This window comes from Syngnathus typhle, linkage group LG15, assembly GCF_033458585.1.
Source record: "Syngnathus typhle isolate RoL2023-S1 ecotype Sweden linkage group LG15, RoL_Styp_1.0, whole genome shotgun sequence".
In the NCBI taxonomy this organism is placed as follows: Eukaryota; Metazoa; Chordata; class Actinopteri; order Syngnathiformes; family Syngnathidae; genus Syngnathus; species Syngnathus typhle.
In genome coordinates, this window is record NC_083752.1 from 7,282,942 (window position 1) to 7,301,440 (window position 18,499).

At 44.4% G+C, this 18,499-nt stretch overlaps 3 protein-coding genes across 6 annotated transcripts; 1 reads left to right on the plus strand and 2 right to left on the minus strand.

Moving 5' to 3' along the window:
• Positions 1-55: 55 nt before the first annotated feature.
• Positions 56-9,183, plus strand: phldb2a (pleckstrin homology-like domain, family B, member 2a). 4 transcript variants are annotated; one of them, XM_061300332.1, is made up of 18 exons: positions 109-197; positions 752-791; positions 1,112-1,205; positions 1,566-2,515; positions 2,594-2,914; positions 4,640-4,774; positions 4,927-5,064; positions 5,261-5,404; positions 5,757-5,867; positions 5,946-6,035; positions 6,140-6,277; positions 6,513-6,612; positions 6,710-6,911; positions 6,988-7,078; positions 7,184-7,330; positions 7,402-7,621; positions 7,732-7,817; positions 7,917-9,183. In XM_061300332.1, exons 3-18 carry the CDS (start codon positions 1,151-1,153, stop codon positions 8,055-8,057), a joined length of 3,069 nt encoding a protein of 1,022 aa, XP_061156316.1. In that variant the 5' UTR covers positions 109-197; positions 752-791; positions 1,112-1,150; the 3' UTR covers positions 8,058-9,183. The 4 variants fall into 4 exon arrangements, with proteins under 4 accessions (XP_061156315.1, XP_061156318.1, XP_061156319.1 ...); XM_061300331.1 differs by lacking the exon at positions 752-791 and having other exon boundaries at positions 56-197; XM_061300334.1 differs by lacking the exon at positions 752-791 and having other exon boundaries at positions 56-197; positions 6,713-6,911.
• Positions 9,184-9,551: 368 nt separating this feature from the next.
• si:ch211-244c8.4 (APC membrane recruitment protein 2) lies at positions 9,552-13,731 on the minus strand. Its single transcript, XM_061300141.1, has 4 exons — positions 12,955-13,731; positions 12,707-12,868; positions 11,293-11,868; positions 9,552-9,563 (listed from the first exon to the last, which is right to left on the minus strand). The coding sequence occupies exons 1-4, from the start codon at positions 13,729-13,731 to the stop codon at positions 9,552-9,554; spliced, it is 1,527 nt and encodes a 508-aa protein (XP_061156125.1).
• Positions 13,732-15,214: 1,483 nt separating this feature from the next.
• Positions 15,215-18,422, minus strand: LOC133168070 (organic solute transporter subunit alpha-like). The gene is made up of 8 exons (XM_061299326.1): positions 17,885-18,422; positions 17,461-17,612; positions 17,317-17,390; positions 16,772-16,930; positions 16,601-16,712; positions 16,387-16,533; positions 16,196-16,301; positions 15,215-16,110 (listed from the first exon to the last, which is right to left on the minus strand). Exons 1-8 carry the CDS (start codon positions 17,958-17,960, stop codon positions 15,953-15,955), a joined length of 984 nt encoding a protein of 327 aa, XP_061155310.1. The 5' UTR covers positions 17,961-18,422; the 3' UTR covers positions 15,215-15,952.
• Between the last annotated feature and the right edge of the window lie 77 nt (positions 18,423-18,499).

Consider the following 18,499-nt stretch of genomic DNA (forward strand, 5'->3'; position numbering starts at 1 on the left):
CCAGATGCCGCAAAGTAACATTGAGGCTGCAACTCTCCTCCTCTCCCCCTCCCCTCTCTGGGGAGGTGGGAAGGGTCTCCTGTCTGATCCTTTGTCACGGGAAGACTTTGGGGTTTTACTCTGCTGTTGCCTCCGTGCAGGGACGAGAGGATTTCACCTAGCTCCATCCAACAGGGAGAGCAACTATGTCCACAAAGGTAAGAGGAAGGACTTTTCTTGTGAAAGATGCTCACAGATAGATGCATGCCCAGATTAAATCAAATATTGCTGCTATTTAAAATCTAAAAAAGCATTTGGAAATTGTACTAAACTTCTATTGCACAAGTGTTACAGCTTTCAAGCTAAATTGTTCTCACATGTTGTTTATCTGAATTGCCTTGACACTGTTGAGAAGAAACATTTGATTTAAAAAAAAAAGAAAAAAAAAAGTGGGGGCAGCATCAAAATCACATTCTTGCATATGGTTTAATCATCATGGTTTGATTCCTTCTCCGTAGCTCAACTTATTCCATCTGCTTCAGCATATTGAACCGACTGTTCAGATATTGCATAGCTCAAAAAGTTTTGTCTCTTTTCCTTATTTGTGTTTTAATCCTCCTGCAATGACTCTTTGTTGAATGAACTACTTCCATCCCGTATAGTGTTTACAATTGCGTGTGTGTTAACTCTACGCATTAGCCAGCCAGCCTGTAGTCTGGGTGATGCCGTAAAACCTCTCACTGCTGACATGAGGCCCACCTCTTTTTTTCAGCGGGAGGGGTCCTAAGAATGAACTCACGCTGATTGATTGTGTGAGTGTGTAAAAGGATACCCTACTTCCTGTAGGCCAGGGCTCCAGACAGCAGGACCACAAAGTCTCACATCAACCATCTCTGCTCTTACTATGCATGTGGATTCAGCCTCATGAGAGAAATCCCTCTTATGTCTGCACTATTTAAAGATGATTCAAAGAATTAGATCTTTCTTCTCTTTGAATTTGCATGAAATAAAAGGCAGTCTTTATATTCTCGACAAATTTCGAGAAATGTTCCAATTGCACACGCGCCAAAGCTTCTTACGCAATCCCGCCTCAAGTCCGCATGTTGACTTTTGTTTTTTGCCTTTCTGGCAGCAAAGCACAGTTGAATCCTGAAGGACGGAGGTCAGCCAGATGAGCAGGATGCTTCCTCAAAGGGCGGCTGTGAGCACGCTCGGCTACAGCTCAGGTAAACTTTAACCTACAGGCTAACTTGCAAAATAAAATGACATTTCATACCAACCGGTCTGAGCATATTGTAAGTTCCGGGCCAGGTGTCCGTGTGCCCTTAAAGTGCGCTTAAGCATGCGTTCATAGGTGTTCTCACAGATGAACCCGTGACGCATGCTGGCTTCTTCCATTTTTAGAAGACACTTGGCAACCGAGAGGGCCAGTGTTTGTGTTGGGCTTGGAAGCATAAGAGCGCACATTCTTTGCTGGTTTTCCCCCTCTTACTCAGCACGTCAGCTTCTTAAATGGGCCTCACTTTATGACATGACCCCAAAAAGTGTCCGGATTACATGCTCTGTTAATTTGCTCCCATTTCCAGACTGTGTGAAGATGGAGCCGAGCGGCAGCAGCCCGGTTGGCGGAACCTTCCTCAGGGGCTCCCGCTCTAAGGCGGAGCTGCAGGAATTGATGGAGACGCTGCAGCGCAGGAAGAGTGCCCTGGAGGCCAGTCTGAGGGCGGCTGAGTGCAGCCGCAAGTATTTCAATACGCCTTCCCCCGGCGGACCCCAGTCCAAACGACCACTCTCCATCCTCGGAACCAGCGAGCATCAGCAGTCTTCTTCGAGAAACTTCTCGTACGTGAGCAGCAGCAGCATGCCCCCTTCCCCTCGCCAGGGTGAGCGCCAGTTTAGCCCCAACGGCTTGTTCCGTCACCAGAACGCTCGGCACCAATCGCAAGACAGCCTCTTCCACCCTATGGATGGAAGTTCTTTCATCTCCTCTTATGGAGAACCCATACCTCGCTCTCCGAGGGTTAAGAGCGGCACAGCTAGCGTGCCCTCAAGCCCTCGACTGGGCCGCAGACTTTACTCACACGGCAAAGCCGTAAGTGACTCCAGGCAGAGGAAATACTCGACAGGTTCCCTCAACAGTCTGGGCATGCACAGCCGCTCGCTACCCCGCCTTCACAATCCAGCCGATCCTCCCATTTTATCTCTGCCGCCTCATCTACATCGAGCAGGGCGCTCGGCCGTGGCTCGGCGCAGTCTCTCCTCCCTTGAACAACCACCTGATGTGACGGTACCAGCCAGTATGCCCAATACACCCAGGAGGGCCAGCATGGCCTCCCTGAGCTCTCTAGGTGTTGAGATAGATGGGCCGAACTTGGATGCGGGCTTTGGAGAGCGGAGGTTATCTTTTGGGAAAGGCGGGCTGAGTCCAGGTCAAAGAGTGGGCAGCATCACTTCTTTGAACGGCAAAGAGGAGTTGAGAGACTACCACCAGCACCAGAGAGACGAGAGACTCAGGGAGCAGAAAGTGCACAAGTTGGTGAGTTTAGCATTGAGTCTTATGGACTTTGTCATTTGCAGAATACAAATGAGTGAGAGTGTATATGTTGGTCTACAGGAAAGTCAGCGGCTGGAGACCATCATGACCCTGTTTACGGAGTTTGCACAAGTGGAGCCTGCAGGTTCAGCAGTTTCCGACCTGCAGAAGATCAATAAGGAGTTGGAGAAGCTGCAGGTGTCGGACGACGAGTCCGTTTTCTCCGACTCTCCCGGCGGCACGGCGCCGGAAGGCGGTTTTGGCACCAGAGGACGGGATTTGCTTCTCAGCGACGAGCAGCAGGTCAGCAGTCGTCAGCAAAACGGTTACAGAGAAGTTGGCTCGCCGGCGCTTAGCCTTGGCGGCGGTGCACCCTCACCATCCAGCAACCACAGAGCTAAGGTCATTTTAAAGTCCATTTGCTTTCCAATGCAGCATCAATGATTCAGCCAGTGTTTTTAGCGCACCTTAACAATCAAAATGTGAGGTGATGATGTCACCGCATCTCAGCAGACTAATGCTCTTATTGCGCTCTTAAGCGTTTTAACCTTTGACCCTCATTGAAGAAGTCTCCATTAACGTCGACTAACACAACAATCGGTTCTAGATTTCTTACGATATTTAATTGGTAATCAAATCGTAGACCCCTGACTCATAATTTATTTAAGCTGCCTGGCAAAAGTTTCCCACCCCAACTCACGACACTCATGTTTGTTTAAGGCATTGATATTGGGTTACCGTGGTTGGGTCACGCGTTCACATGAAGGAATTAAAAGCAACGGCAGTTTGCGGTTCTGACTCCTTCTAAAATCTGTCTCTGTTTTGTGCATGACACACCCTTGCTCTTCAGCATTTTCTTTTTCGCCACTTGTAAAAAGGAGCACGAAAAGCCCTTACAGTAAACGGAATGCACTTTATCAGACTGCCGAGAGCTTGTTTATCTTTTTTTGTTTACCTTTTGTGGACTCACTGCAGATGATTAGCATTCTCGTGTTCTCCCTTTTTCCACATCGCTGTGTGCAGATCACCTTTTCAGGCGCAACCATTCAAGCTGAAGACTTTTTAATGGACATTTTACAGTAAACATTTAGTTCCAACTAGATTTGAGTTGAAGTAAAGTGGAAACATATGCAGTGCCGATCTCTCGCATATGCTCCCCTCATTTCGTATAGAAAGCTCTTTTATCAGTTGCTGTTTAAGGGGTTTGTTTTAAGTGACATGTTACATGTTATGGGACTCCATCACAACTTTGATATTGCAATCATCATATTTGTGGTCATTGCTGATCTCTAAGAAAACGTATCAAATTGTGTCATTTCAGCTGCCAGGTCAACTTCTCCTCCGTAGTCTCAGTGGTCCCGTCTTTGTAAAAGTGAAGCCTTTTTCCACGCTAAAACAGTCACAAGCCGGCACTGTGTCTGGTTTTAATGAAGAAGACCTAAGTTGTGCTTCAACATTCAACTCCAAAAGAAAGGGAGAGAGGGGGGCAACAGGAAATGACTCTATCCCACTGAGAATTATTATGTGTGCGTGTTTGAATGGAAGAATTCTAGTGTATACACATGGCAAAGCCGTTTTTCCAGATGTTAGAAACTTTGAATAAAAAAAAAAAACAAGACTATTGATTACACATAACCACAACCTTTAAAAAAATATTGTTCTGTAAAACATGCCTGGGATTTGCTTGTCATATAATTATGTAGATATGTTATGATCCCTTACAGTACTTTACTAGAATAATGACCAATAATGATCAATTTATAAGTGTATCTTAATGGGAGGTTTTGGATACTTTGGCAAGACTAGCAACAAAATGCTCCAATTTCCATTAGGCTAAGTCCAAAAAGAATCCTGTTGTTGTTGTCATTCATCCAACAGTTACCAAGTTAAAACATCTGCCGCTGTTACTCTCAAAGGCGCTGGAATATCTGCTGCTCGTCTACGTGTTTAACATCACACCTAATCCAAGAAGCTAGTTTCATTTTCATTTGTCGTAAAAACGCCATGAAAGGTTAGGATGGAGATATTTATGTTTGGCTTGGATTATAAATGTCCATATAAGACGTATGCTGTGTGTGAGTGACAGAGAAAGAAGATCTAAACCAACCTCCCTTATATGGCATCCAGGTGTTGGAGAGTGTGCAGCTGAAGCAGGAAGTAACACACATTGAAGAGGAGAGGATCCAAGTTGTCAACAACATTGAGGAACTGGAGCAGAAGATTAAAGACCTGGACAACCAGATGGAAGAGTCGGTCAGAGAGGTAACGCATGCCCACACAATGTTTTGCTTTCAAAAACTGTTGAGTCATAACTCCTCCAACACAGCTGATGAGTAATGAAATAATATTAAGATCTAAAGTGTGTTTTTTTTCTTTTCGTCTTTCATTCCTTCCTTTTTAAATATTTCCTGCAGATGGAGGTAGAGTGCGCTTTGCTGGAAGGGGAGCAAGAATCAGAGATGGCTCAGATGCAAAAAGAAAAGGAGCTTTTGGACCAGCTTAAGGAAAATATTCATAGTACTGAAAAGATTAGCCACACTGAGAAAGCACAGGTAAAAAAAAGCAGTTTGTATTACTGTGCGTTTACAATGACCAATAAGAGAATGGCACGTCAATTACGGTGACACATTTGAGTAGCTCAGAAAAGGAAGTGTTGACAAACCCATCCGATCTGGACCATCAAATTTGCCTCCTCATAGATTCATTTAAATGGTGCATGAATGAATATATATGTCCTGTCTGTCGTAGGAAGCAGAGGAGCAAGCAAAAAGCTTGGAGGAATTGGAGTTTCAAAAATTGGAGAGAGAGATTTACCAAGATGAGGAAAAGGAAAATCAGAGTCAGTTACTGAGAGAAATTGCTGACTGTCAGCGTCTCGCTATCACGCGCAAGGTACATATCGTATGTACGGTTCAATATACAGAACATACAGAGCTGAAACTGCTGAGCCAATCGGGAGTTTGGCTTTGGTTACCGTAACGACCAGGGGGGGCAACAACCCTGATGTTACGGTGGTGTCAGATCCATTTGAGATGTAGCTTTTTTTTAATGATAGTTCCTCCACATTACGGTGACAGTGTAGTTGATTGAAAGTGACTCTGGATCTTCTCCAGGCTTTCTGAACAGGTTATGGGTGGAGATATATGTAAATTAAATGTAAAGTTTCCAATATGAAAGCTGTTTTTACTCCCACATTAAAAAAATGTGCTGCCGATTTACTTTTTCTTTTTCTTCCTTCTCGCAGGAGAGACTTGCAACTCTGAAGAAACAGTCCTCGCAGATTACTTTACAGTCCCAGCAGGAGAGAGAAGACTTCCAGAGGGAAAAAAGCAATCTGCTCATCATGCTGCAGAAGGTAAGCCATTCAACAAAAAACTGGCCGAGTTCGACAAATGCGTTGCCATCACTGAAGATGTCATCATGACGACCGCAGGAGAGAGACAAGCTGGCGTCTTTGGAAGGAAAGTATGCAGAGCTGTCTGAGAAGCAGAACTTGGCCAATAGCAACGGGGCCGTCAAAGAGGTGGGTGACAGAATAATACAATTTGTGGACAAAAGTTCTGAAAGAAGTTGGCGAATTGTTTCCGCCCACGATTGAGAAGCTTTCAAGCTGCCTTTCTGCTGTAGCATTTGCACTCGGCAAAGGAAAGACGAAGAAGCGGCAAGGAAAACTCGGCCCATCTGAGCGACAACACGACGCCAAAGAGGAGCCAGCAGATCGTCACTCCCTACGGACGATCTCTGGGACGCACCCTTCCGCCCAAGGTCATTATTTATTCATCAATACAATCTTCCAGGAAATTGCCCCATAAAATGCAGACTTTTAGATTGCATTTGTTATTCATAATAATTAAGCTACAGAGGAGGGTGGGATTTTCAAAAACAAAAATGGTGCCAAATAGCAATCCACCGCTAGACAGACTTGCACTTGTGCGAATGCCGCGGTGCCTTGCCGTGACCAGGAATCTGCGTTTTTCTTTTTTCCCTCCCCCTTCTACAGGCCCATCTGCCTCTGTCACAAAGCTCCAGCTGTGGCAGCGTCATCCCGCCAGGGCTCAGCTTTGTCCCCCGAGACCTGAATGCTCGCCGCCAGCCAAAAAGTGAGTCATCGTCGCACTGTTGCGTCCAATAAACAACAACTGCTGGAATAGTGTCAGTTCTTTCATAATTTGATATCATTTCATTCCGTTCTGTCAGCAGGCCACACACATATGAATGACGGCGTACACAGCCGACAAAAAAAAAGTGATTTTGGTAGTCGGATGCTCTCTGAGGCCAACGTTTATCTGGACTCTTTGTCCTACCCGGATAACAGCCAGGCCTCCGACACCGTCAGTGTGGACAGTTCTGACAGCATGGAGACCAGCTTCTCCGCATGCTCTCCAGATAACATCTCCAGGTTGAACATCATCAGTCATGTTGATGGTGATGATGTGGCCCAAAATAATTGCATTGTCTTCTCTCTTTCCTGCCAGTGCCAGTATGACCAACATGGCCAAGCTCGAGGAGATGGAGCGTTTACTCCGAGAGGCCCAGGTGGAAAAGCTAAGGCTCCTTGAGCACAGGGTAACTCACTGTATAATAAAATCTAAACTAACAGTATTAAAAAACAAAAACAAAGTGAGCATACCTTTTGTTTGTGTCTGTTTGTGTCCGATGTGGCACGCTTAGGAACGTGAGATGGAGATACGCCGGCAAGCTTTGGAGGAAGAGCGAAGACGGAGGGAGGAACTGGAGAAACGCCTGCAGGAGGAGACCAATCGGAGACAGAAACTTGTGGAGCGGGAAGTGAAGCTCAGGGAGAAACAGAGATCGCAGGTACGTTAACATCACACACCTCCAACAAGATGAGACGCACAAAATGACGACGTCATCCATTTGGTCCACAGTCCCGACTTCTGTCGCGCTACTTACCCATGAGGAAAGACGATTTTGACCTTCATTGCCATATTGAGGCGGCGGGCCACAATCCAGACGCCTGCTTCCACTTGGCCATCACGGACAAAACATGCAGAGGCTTCCTTGTAAAAATGGGAGGGAAAATAAAAACCTGGAAGAAGCGCTGGTTTGTTTTTGACCAGAATCGCAGGACGCTCACTTACTATGCGGGTGAGGAACTCTTCTTTCAATTTGACACATGACAGGAGAGCAATGATGTCATCTTTAAAATATTCCGGGATAACTTGAAGGCTAGATTGCTTTTTCCCTTCTCACCACAGACAAGCATGAGACCAAGATGAAAGGAGTCATTTATTTCCAAGCAATAGAGGAGGTGTACTATGATCATTTGAAGAATGCACACAAAGTAAGACGATTGATTCTATGCTATTCTATATTTTTGTTTTTATTTTTTGTTCACAGTTGTGAACTTAACTCTCTCTCTCCTTTCAATTGTGCACCCAAGAGTCCCAACCCCTCGTTGACCTTTAGTGTGAAGACTCATGACCGGGTCTACTACATGGTGGCCCCGTCTCCCGAGGCCATGCGTATCTGGATGGATGTTATTGTGACAGGAGCAGAGGGACACATGCACTTCATGGTGTAGCAGACCCTTAAAGGTCTTTTTATTATGCGGGGGGGGATATTTGCACATTTCCAATTCAGCGTGTTTGAATGTGTACTGTATTATATACGTATGTGATGTCTTAGAGTAGGGGTGTCCAAACTACGGCCCACGGGCCAACTGCGGCCCGCGGTCCAGTTTTTATTGGCCCGCAGCAAATTCTGAAAACATAATTGAATATGGCCCGCACAAGAAGCTTGAGCTCAACTCTGTTGCACTTCTCAGTTTTAACACTAGATGGAGCGAAGAGAAGCGAACGTGCAGCGTTTGACGTCCCATAAGCAACCCCCCCCGGGAAGAGAAACGAACGCGCAGCGTTTGACGTCCCAGTAGGACCCCCCCGGGAAGAGAAGCGAAAATATTGGCCCCCGGGCCCCTTCACGTTACTAAATCTGGCCCTCCTTGCAAAAAGTTTGGACACCCCTGTCTTAGAGACAACTCATTCGCTATCTTGTAATCAAATATAAAGATTATATATTATTATTATATATATAGTCTTATAATTAAGCTATTTAGTTGATTATGTACTTGAGCAACATTCATCGGTGACAGAACTAAAATGGCCAACAGTAGAGCGCAGAAACACAGTGCACCAAATTGTTCCCAATCCTTTTTGCACAAACAAAGGAATGCATATAGTAATCTACTTTAATCGAGCTACATGTCTGTTTTGATGTTTGTGCAAGTTCATATTATATGGATTTGTGTTGCCAATTTTCAGTGTTTTATTACCTCCAGTATTTGTGATTTTTGAAATAAATAATTTGTGGCGTCCTCTAGCGGCAATAGAAGCTGATAACAATTTTTGATAAGGTCATTTATACTTTGAGCTTAATATTTCAGTATTCTTTTTCCACCAGCAGAGGCCCTCAGTGCGAGATATTTTGCAAAAGCATGACGTAATGCTTTTATTGTTCTGCTTGATAGCAGTTAAAATTTGATCAACGTGCTCTTGTGTGACTTGTATATCACATTTATATATTTTTATATTTCAATATACATTTTTATATTTTCAATATGAATGGTTTTGTTAGACAACACGTTTTCTTGTTGCAATAATAGGTTTGAACAAAAAATAAAATAAAAATGAATTTTTTTACGAATGTTATATATATATGTCTGTCTCTTCTCTGTAAGCCTTTATATTGTTAATGTCAGACCAGTATGAAACATCCCATTGCATGAGAAGGCAAACAAGATGCCCTAAATAGTCATCATCTCGGGCATTAAAGCTAAATTAATATGCGCATGAGTTACTTAATTTACCAGCATGATGTGACATGTTACTTGCTCCAGGCAAATGAATAATGATTAGCATTAATCAAACCTTGATACACACAAACAATCAGGTTGAATCCATAGCTGAGTTTTTATTCAATTCCTGCTTTCCAATAATGCAAATGAATGAGTTTTCTTTTTAGTGAGTAAGCAAAGCACTCATGTTTTCAAACTCCTCCCATCAAAGCCTGCGGCCTTCTATTGGTTGACCTAGTGGAGTTGGCATGGAAACACAGAATGAAGCATGCTAAATTAGGCTCGTAAGGGGCACATCTCTCTCCGGAGGCAGATGTAGACTCAAACACGAGATGCACCAGGGTGGCCGCCCCAATGCATTATGGGCGATGGAATTGGTATACCACATTGGGGTTGCTCACAAACACTTGATTGTCTCTAAAAGCTTATGCAATGAGTCTCCAAAAGTCAAGGCCAGTGTGTTCTGTAGCTCAACTAGCATAAATACTGCTCTAGTCTTTATCTATGAGTGTGAAAGAGACATCATGTGAATGGTTATTGACAAAGGGACATTCATTGAGTTCTCCTGAAGGAGCTTCCTAATGCAAACCGCAGCGAGAATCATACCATCCGTTTCCCAAGTGCATAATGTGATTAGAATATCGACTCGGAGAGATATTACTTCCACTTGATCTTAAAGTGTAAATATTTAATAGCCATGAACCCATGATCACTTGTTGCTCTGTGCTGTGTAGGAAATTCATCTCCTCCAATATCTTTTGTTCTCACTTTTATTTACCCTCTTGCCATTTATTTTCATTTTACTCTTTCCCCGCAGAATATTTGCATTTGTTTAAAAGGGATGCCCAAAGATCACACGGCATGAATAGCAGCGTGAGTTCCCTTGCAGCGGATTGGCCAGGTTGTAGTTGACATTAATGTGCTTTCTATTCAGGTCAGTGAACTCGCAGCGCGGATGCTGTCACAATTGCATTCTGGGAGGAGGTCACAGTGTAACCAAGCTGAAAATCTTTATATGCTCTTATCTTTTTCGGAATGACGACACGGTTATGTCATTTCCTTCCATAATAAATTTACATAAAAGATAATCCGCTGCACTTCATAAATCATTTTTTATGAGCTGCTTTAAAAATGTCACACTGACCCGCCGCTTAAATAGAACAAATCCACTTGCAGAGTACACTCATATAATTTTATTGATTAAATAGGAAACTACATGACTATGCACACAGATTGAGCATAAGCAGGATGAGGATATGTGTCAATATACACACTGCAAAACACATCTCTGCATCCTCTCAAACGTCCACGGAGTCAGCCGTAGCGGCTGCCGAGTCATTTCCATCCCTGTTTCAAAGTCCCAGTCTCTCCCTTTGTTCACCATGTGATCAACCCATGTTGTATAGGAGCAGGCAAACACAAAAGGGAATGTACATTGGACGAGTGCAAATATAAAACGGCACATTTGCTGCTACATAGGTACAGTATATCCCGAGCTAGGTGTGGAATGTATATTAGGAGCTGCAATTTCTGGATCGAAACCAGTAACAGAGTGGTCCCGGAAAGAAAGACGAAAATGTTTGGACGACCTCTACAAAACGTCGGCGTAACAAAAGTTTCAAATATTATAGAAAAGATTGACTTGAAATCTGTAGGAAAAGCAACCTTTAAAAAAAGGCACCAGTCCAAGATGTGTGAGACATTCCAAGAGAACTTTTTATCTTGCCGAAGAGGGATTGTTGCTGTGTTGACATTTGACCCTGAACCTTGTGTGAATTTGCGTGGACATGTTTGTGCTTCAGTTCAGTTCCTGTTTGTGATCTTGTGACATCAGCGGATGACAATGAGCATCAAAGTTAAAGGGGGAATATGGTTGCAGTCATAACTTTGGAGAAACAGCATGGCGTGTCATAGTACCTTATTATTTTCTCACGGCACCAGCAGTTGCGGGCTTATTACCCACCCTGCGGACCGGGACTCTGGAGACGGGTATCTTGGTACGAGGGGTTTCTTTAGCTTGTGGTATTTGCGATGCGGTTGGAGACTGTGCTCCGTGCTTGACGGGGATCTTGGAGTCACGCGGAACACCGGCGGGGGTTTTAGACTGCTGAATCTGCTGACTCTCCTCCTGGCTGTGTTTGAAGGTGGCCACATGGACCTCCACACTGCCATGTTTGTCTCTGCTCCCAGTGTTGTCCAAAAACCGCTTGTCCTCTTGGTTGGGGGTTGGCGGGTCTCTGCTTGACTCGTCATCAGTATGTTGGCTGTCTCGCACTGGTAGCTTGCCAGCTCGGGCTCCTCCAACCACGGGTATTTTGCTAATTGTCTTTACTTGTGTCCTCCTTTCTTTGGAGACGTCGGCGCGTGACCCATTATGCTGTTCCTCCAGTTTCTGTTCATCTGTGCTACTCGGCCGAGACAACTGTCCGTTTGTTGACGGCTCGTTGGCGCTTGTCTTGTCAAATGCTGCAGTTGGACTTGGCAAAGGCACGGGGGTAGTGGCAGGGGGAGCAGGGGATTTTGGTTGAGTGATGGGGATCTGTATTGGAGCAGGAGGACTTTTCAGTACAGAAACTGATATATGGGCCGAGGCAGGAGGCTCAGGAGATGTTGGCACAGAAACAGGAGGATCTTTAGTCACAGACACTAAAGATGCAGGAACAGGACGGTCTTTAAAGAGAGTCGCAGTGGGCGGAGGGGAGACTGGACTCTTACTTGTGGCAGGGGTTGATGGAAGTTCTTTAGAAACTGTAAGAATAGTGCTATCTAAAGATATGGGAGGTTTTTTAGCTGTAGAGAAACTTGTGTGGTTAGGCTCGGTTTGGGGAAAATGTGGCGCGACCCATTGGTTGGACATTTGTACAGGTTTGGAAATGGTTGGCATTGTTGTGGTTATTGTGACGTGGGAAATTGAAGAAGGCCGGGTTTTGACTGGACTCGGAGCGGTTTCCACCTTTGCAGCTACATTTTGAGGTTTGGGGGATGCGGAAATTTCAGAATTGCTATCGGGTTGAGTGAAAGTAGCAGGGGACGAAAGACTATGGGTTGCAGGTTTATGGGATGCAAGAATTGTCGTAGCTACAGGAGGAGGTTTACTTACTGAGGCGATTGTTGGAGAAGCGAGAGAAGGAGCCACTGTGTCTGGTGAAGCTAATTTTCCAAAAGTGGAGTTACAAGTGGTGACTTGAGTCTTGTCCAGAGAAGACTGGTTAGTGGCAGTAGTGCTCGGTATGGTTTTCAGTGTTATCGAAGGGGTGGACATTATGGGAGGGCTTGATGAAAGTTTCACGTTTGTGGTTGTCAAAGGTGATTTTATTGTAATCCCAACAGAAGGTTGCCCCGAGGCTGGAGAAGAGTCCAAACTTGGTTTGACTGACTCGTTCGTCAGAGTCAAGGGTTTGGTCAAACTGGTTACGACTGGCGTAGCTACAGAAGACGAGGTTGGGGTTGTCACACAAGTAATAGAAGGACCGCCGACAGCTACAGGTGAGGAAGAGGTGGTCACAGAAGTGGAGGTCAGAGGAGAAGTGCTGGCAGGTCTGGTGGAAGGAGAAGTGGCCGATGCTGAGATCTTAGGTGATCCCGGGCTGGAGGCGCGTCTGCCTTTTCCCCAATCAGCTTTCACGTCAGCCATGATATTGCCTCCTGAGATGGACTCAAAGGTGAGGAGTGAGGAGATGTCTTCCAGCAAGGAGCCCAGGCTGCTCTCAGATGGCACCACTGGAGCTTCTGTAGCAGGCAGAGGTGCCGCATCCTTCTCAGTTCCGCTCGCGTCGCTCGCTGGTATCGGGGAGCTCTCACGGGTCACTTTCTCATGGCTCTCCGGAGAGCGAGGACAAGATTTGGGGGTGAGGCCAATGTCCTCTTTGATAATTTCCACACTGTTGGAGCGGGAGGACATGAGGAGTGGGCTCGGGGGAGCGTCCACCTTGTCTTCCTTGTCTTTCAGGCGTAACTTCATGCTGCCAAAGAGGCCCTTCAATCCTTGCCGTTGTCTTGTCGTTGGCTGGCAGACGGTGTGGACTCTGCGTTCCCCCCCTCCTCTCCGGGTTCCCCTCAGCCGCGAGAAAAAACTGATGGACTTGGTCGATCCGATTGAAGAGATGGAGTTGCGAGCGGCGGGCAGGACGCCATCTTCGCCCGTCGGCTCTTCCTCCGTGTGCTCGCTGTCTCCTTGACTCACCTCCCGCGCCTTCTCCTTATCCGCCTCCAGCTCGGCATCAAGCGCGGCGCCTTCGGGTAATCCATCGAGGGTTTGGCTCCTGCTGACAGGTGACTTGTTTTTAAGAGAAAAGATGTTACCGGGCTTGCGTTTGCCAAACAGCTTGAATCCTTTTCGTGTTTTTCCACTTGGTTGGGATTCACAAGGTGGGGGGTCCACGTTCTCCGTCTGGACATCCATCTTTTCTCTGCGTCAGTCCACGTCTCCTCCCCTCTTTTGATGCGGTTATTATTCGCGACTCGCTGGATGGAGCATTTACATTGGAGTTTATCTTTGTCTCCCTCGGATGAACGTCTTCACCTGCGTTGCTCTCCCCGCGTTTACTATGTTATCGTCTGTCTGCGGTCCCCTCCCTCTGTCCCTCCAATGCTTTCTCCTCTCGTTCGCCCTCAAAAGCCCCTCCCCTTTGCCTTGCTTTTGCCTGGCTCCGCTCTCCAGTTACCATGGCAACTGAGGGAGTAAGCTGCTTTCGTCAGCAATGCAGACCCAAGGGCTGTCATCATGTTCTTTCTTTATCCATACGCCTGATGACTGTTTATATAAACGGCAGAGACAATTAGACTAATAATAAAAATTCTGAAATGCCAATAATCACGACATGTTTAAATATCTCATTTCATTTTGTTCACTGCATCCCTGCATGCATGATCATCATCATTTAAATAAAGCTTAACTGCAAATAAAATGTCCCTCGTCTTATTATTAATTGTGACCATATAAGATAGACAGTAAAGTCTATTCACCCGTTCAAATGCCACGTTTAAGTCCTATAAAAATGAAACCAAGGTAAATAATTTTAAAACATTTCCACCATTGGGACCTTTGACCATTAAAACATAATTCTTGTCTAATTCTTCTCTTTATAATATAGTAATATCACATTATAAATATATACAATATAATATACATCTCTTTATAATATAGTAATATTACATCATTATAAATATATACGATATAATATACATATAAATTATGAGGTATATATGAGGTTTGGTAGAATATCGACTGCTTTGTTTGCTTGGAATGCGGGTCGGTGGGGCACCGGGTAGCACGTCCGCCTCACAGTTAGGAGGGTGCGTGTTCGATTCCACCTCCGGCCCTCCCTGTATGGAGTTTACATGTTCTCCCGAAAACCCGCGTGGATTTTCTCCGGGCACTCCGGTTTCCTCCCACATCCCCAAAACATGCTTGGTAGCCCGTTGAGCGCTCCAAATTGTCCCTAGGTGTGAGTGCGAGTGGTTGTTTGTCTCTGTGTGCCCTGCCATCGGCTGGCAACCGGTTCAGGGCGTCCCCCGCCCGTTGACGGCTGGGATAGGCTCCAGCACGCCCGCAACCCCCATGGGGACTAAGCGGTACAGAAAATGGATGGATGGATGTTTGCGTGGGTGTTAATGTTGTCGAAGTAATTTTTAAAACCAATGAATCAAATTTAAAGCGGAAGAAGACCAAGCCTTAGAATCAGAATTGAACACAATAAAGTCATGAGAACGATTGCATAACTGCAGAGGAGTATCTGTTTTTGAAGTTCAAGTCAATAGAAACCTTTGGTATAATTTTAGTAGCATATCATTAAGAATGCAACATCATACTCAGAAATGAGAGCATCTTTATCTTTTTTGTTTGCATGCATAATAAAAGTACATAGTACAGTATTTTGGTGCAACATGTCAACTTTCCTGCTTTTTATAAATGAGGCGAGGGTGGGGGGGGGGGGTTGTTGGGTCCTTGAGTATTCCAAGTGGAACACGCCCTCTTTTGGCCGTTAGAGGAACAGCAGATAAAGCTGCCACTTCATCCAAGTATTTTCCGCTTTGTACTAAGTGGGTCAGCAGTCTTTAAATAAATCATTTTTGTTTTGTTCGCAAACAACAAAAGTTTTGGTGGGAGCGCTACGTAGATAATGCAGATACACATCACACATAAAAACCCTTAAATACTTGATTCCATTGAGCAATGAAATAACTTTCAATTATGACAATCTTCATGTAAACACTCCTTAATTGCGCAGACATTAAACAATGAGAAAAATATTGTGTCAGGGATTATAGCTATAATCAAAGGCCTTGATAAAATCACTATTAAAAATTCAGTCTTTAAAAAGATAATAGTGTTACTAATAGAACAATAAGTTAATACGTAAAGATGAGTACATATTAAGGAAAAAAAAAGCAGGCCTGAAATAGCCAAAACAAAATGATATGGCTCCTTTTAAGTGGGATTATGATATTATTTATTCAAAGGTTAATTTATGTGAACTAGAAACTAACCTAAAAGAATTTAGTCAAATTAGTAAATACAGTCCTGCAGAAATACATTGTCATATAATGTTTTCTTCCACTTGAGGTAGTTTTCATTTGAGCAATGGTACCTCAGATAAAGCACATCTTTCAGCTCCCCTCGTTCAGACGTCGTGCTCCATGTGGGCGGCCTGCAGGGAGGCTCCGTCCTTGTGCTGGTCACACGCGGGTGAGCTAAGCGTTTCATATGTGCGACGATAAAAAAAGCGAGTAACCAAGGTGATGATGAACATCTCCATGATCATCATCTGCTGACTTAGCACTGTGGGAAACAGACAGAAAAGAGATCAAGTTCAGGTCATGCCAAAATGAGGGGATAAATATCAGGACATGGAAATGATTCTCACTGGAGCCACGGGCCTGCGAAGAAAACGGAGGGGCGCAGGCGATGGTTCCATCCAGAGCCAGAATGTTGATGATGGACGTCTGCAGTTGACTTAGTACGAGTATTAGCTAAGGATTAAAAACAAGCACTTAGTTAATGGGATGCATTATATAACACGTTTTGTTTTATAGCAAACGGCTCGTGTCAACTCACTTGGTACATGGCGTACTTTGGTACAATATTGAGTTGGCGTAAAAGGTGGTTGGTGTTCATGAACACGATGGCCACGGGCCACAGGGAGGTGATGGTGAGAACGCCAATGAACGGGTTGATCCAAATTGCGGTGCCGGTGATCTCGAGCTGGAAAAGAACTGTTTGTTTTGCAATCGTTTGCCGTTCCGGGGATGCAGCGAGAAAGGAAACTTACATCTGAGAGGTCAAAGTTGCCGTTTGTCCACAGTATTATGGAGAGGATGCTCAGCACCGTTTTGAGGATGGCGTACTGCAGTGCACCCAACTTCAGAAGGAACAACATGCCCCTGAAAAGGATTTGTTTTTAATTCCATTGATGTAGGATGAAAAAATTAAAAAGTCGTACCGCGACATGGGCACACGAGGTAAACAGAGGCAGCAGCAGCAGCACGGCCCCGTGGTGATCTTGAAGGGTTTCCCAGAAAAGCGCTTCAGAAATTCATCGCTGCCACCCAACTCCTCAATGAGCAGAACCAACACTTTGTACACCACCACTGCAAAATAACTGCAAAAATGGAACCGCCTTTCAAAAACAATTCAAGTATATGTGGGCAAATTGAATCAATATGAAACATTCAAACTAGTGTGACCTATGATCTTTTCCCGTGTAATGATTCATCGAGCGGTTTAAACCACACTCAGACTTTACACGCAAAGTTTCACTCCGAGTTAATGACGCGTGATGAAGTGACAGTTGAGTAACTTGCTCAAGGGCATATTCCCAACGAGAGTGGTTGTAATTAATTTTTACATTTTGTCAAAGCGAAAAACGTGCTTAAGAGCATATTTCCAATGAGAGTAGTTGGAATTAATTTTTCCATTTTGTCTAAAGCAAAAAACATTAGGCAAATTAAAATTTATTTTTATAACCCAAAAGCTGAAATCACGCACCAATTTGACGTCATATCTGTGACCATAACAGCCCTGGGGATCCACATGCCAAAACACGACATGGTGGCGATGACCTGAAATACGTAAATGGTGAGTCCATTCATAAAATGGCAGACATATTTAGGAGGGCAACGGAAAGCTTACAGGTGCAGCTCCATTGACCCAGATGATGGTCGTCTTCTTTGGGTAGGGCAGTTTTTTATAAATATAAACACATTGCTCCAAATAGAGAAGCAGGGATGTGCAGGACATGAAGGTGAGCATGGCGTACAGACCCATTCCCAACGCATCTAGCTCTGATTGGAACACACAAAAAGGAAAATTCTAGTCGTGCAACAAAGAGTTGGTGAAATATGAACATGGCTAGAGTATCCTCTGATTACATAAAAGTAGTTTCTGTTCTTAGAATTAGAAAAGATTCTGAGTATTTGGCACAACATTGAATCGGCTTTTATTATCCTTACTGTTATTTTTGGCTTAAATCTATTTTGACGTGTACGAGATGCAGAATCTGAAGACTTTCGATGCTTTGTCATTCGCTTGACCTGCTGGATAAGGAAAGACTTACGCTTTATCACATCCATAGCCAGAGGTGGTTCCTGCAAACAGGCGGGATCAATGCTGCTGTTGTTGATGTCCTCCATAACTCCTGATGTTCTTCTTGCCTAAAATTCCCCCCTATAAATCCTCTTATTCGAATTTCATAAGCTCTGATCAAACCGAGATTTTACAGACAAAGTGACAGGGGGGAAAAAGTAGTCTTTCTCCCTCACATGGCCGTGTGGACAATGGGTTCAAGTTGAGTGTACTTTAACCTTATGCTACTTTTAAGGAGCTATGGCTTGATGACACGTTAAGAAATCACAGTTTTATGAGAATCCCTACAGAAGTAACGGTCGCTCATTCATTCACAGGCAGTTGCAGTCATTAAGATGACAGTAAATGAATGTACCGTCACACGTGAACTTTGGCTGGGCGTAGTGGGTGAATATAAAAAAGTGTAAAACAGATAAAGGCCGTTTGGAAGGCAGACTGCTTGCGATGTATTTTATGACATCTATATTATTTATAAAATAAGAAAATCAAATTTGAAGAGTGGGTTAGGGTTAGGGTTAACTAGGTATTAACTAGAATTTAATTTAACATTTTAGAAATTTTCAATCAAACCAAATACCTCAACTAT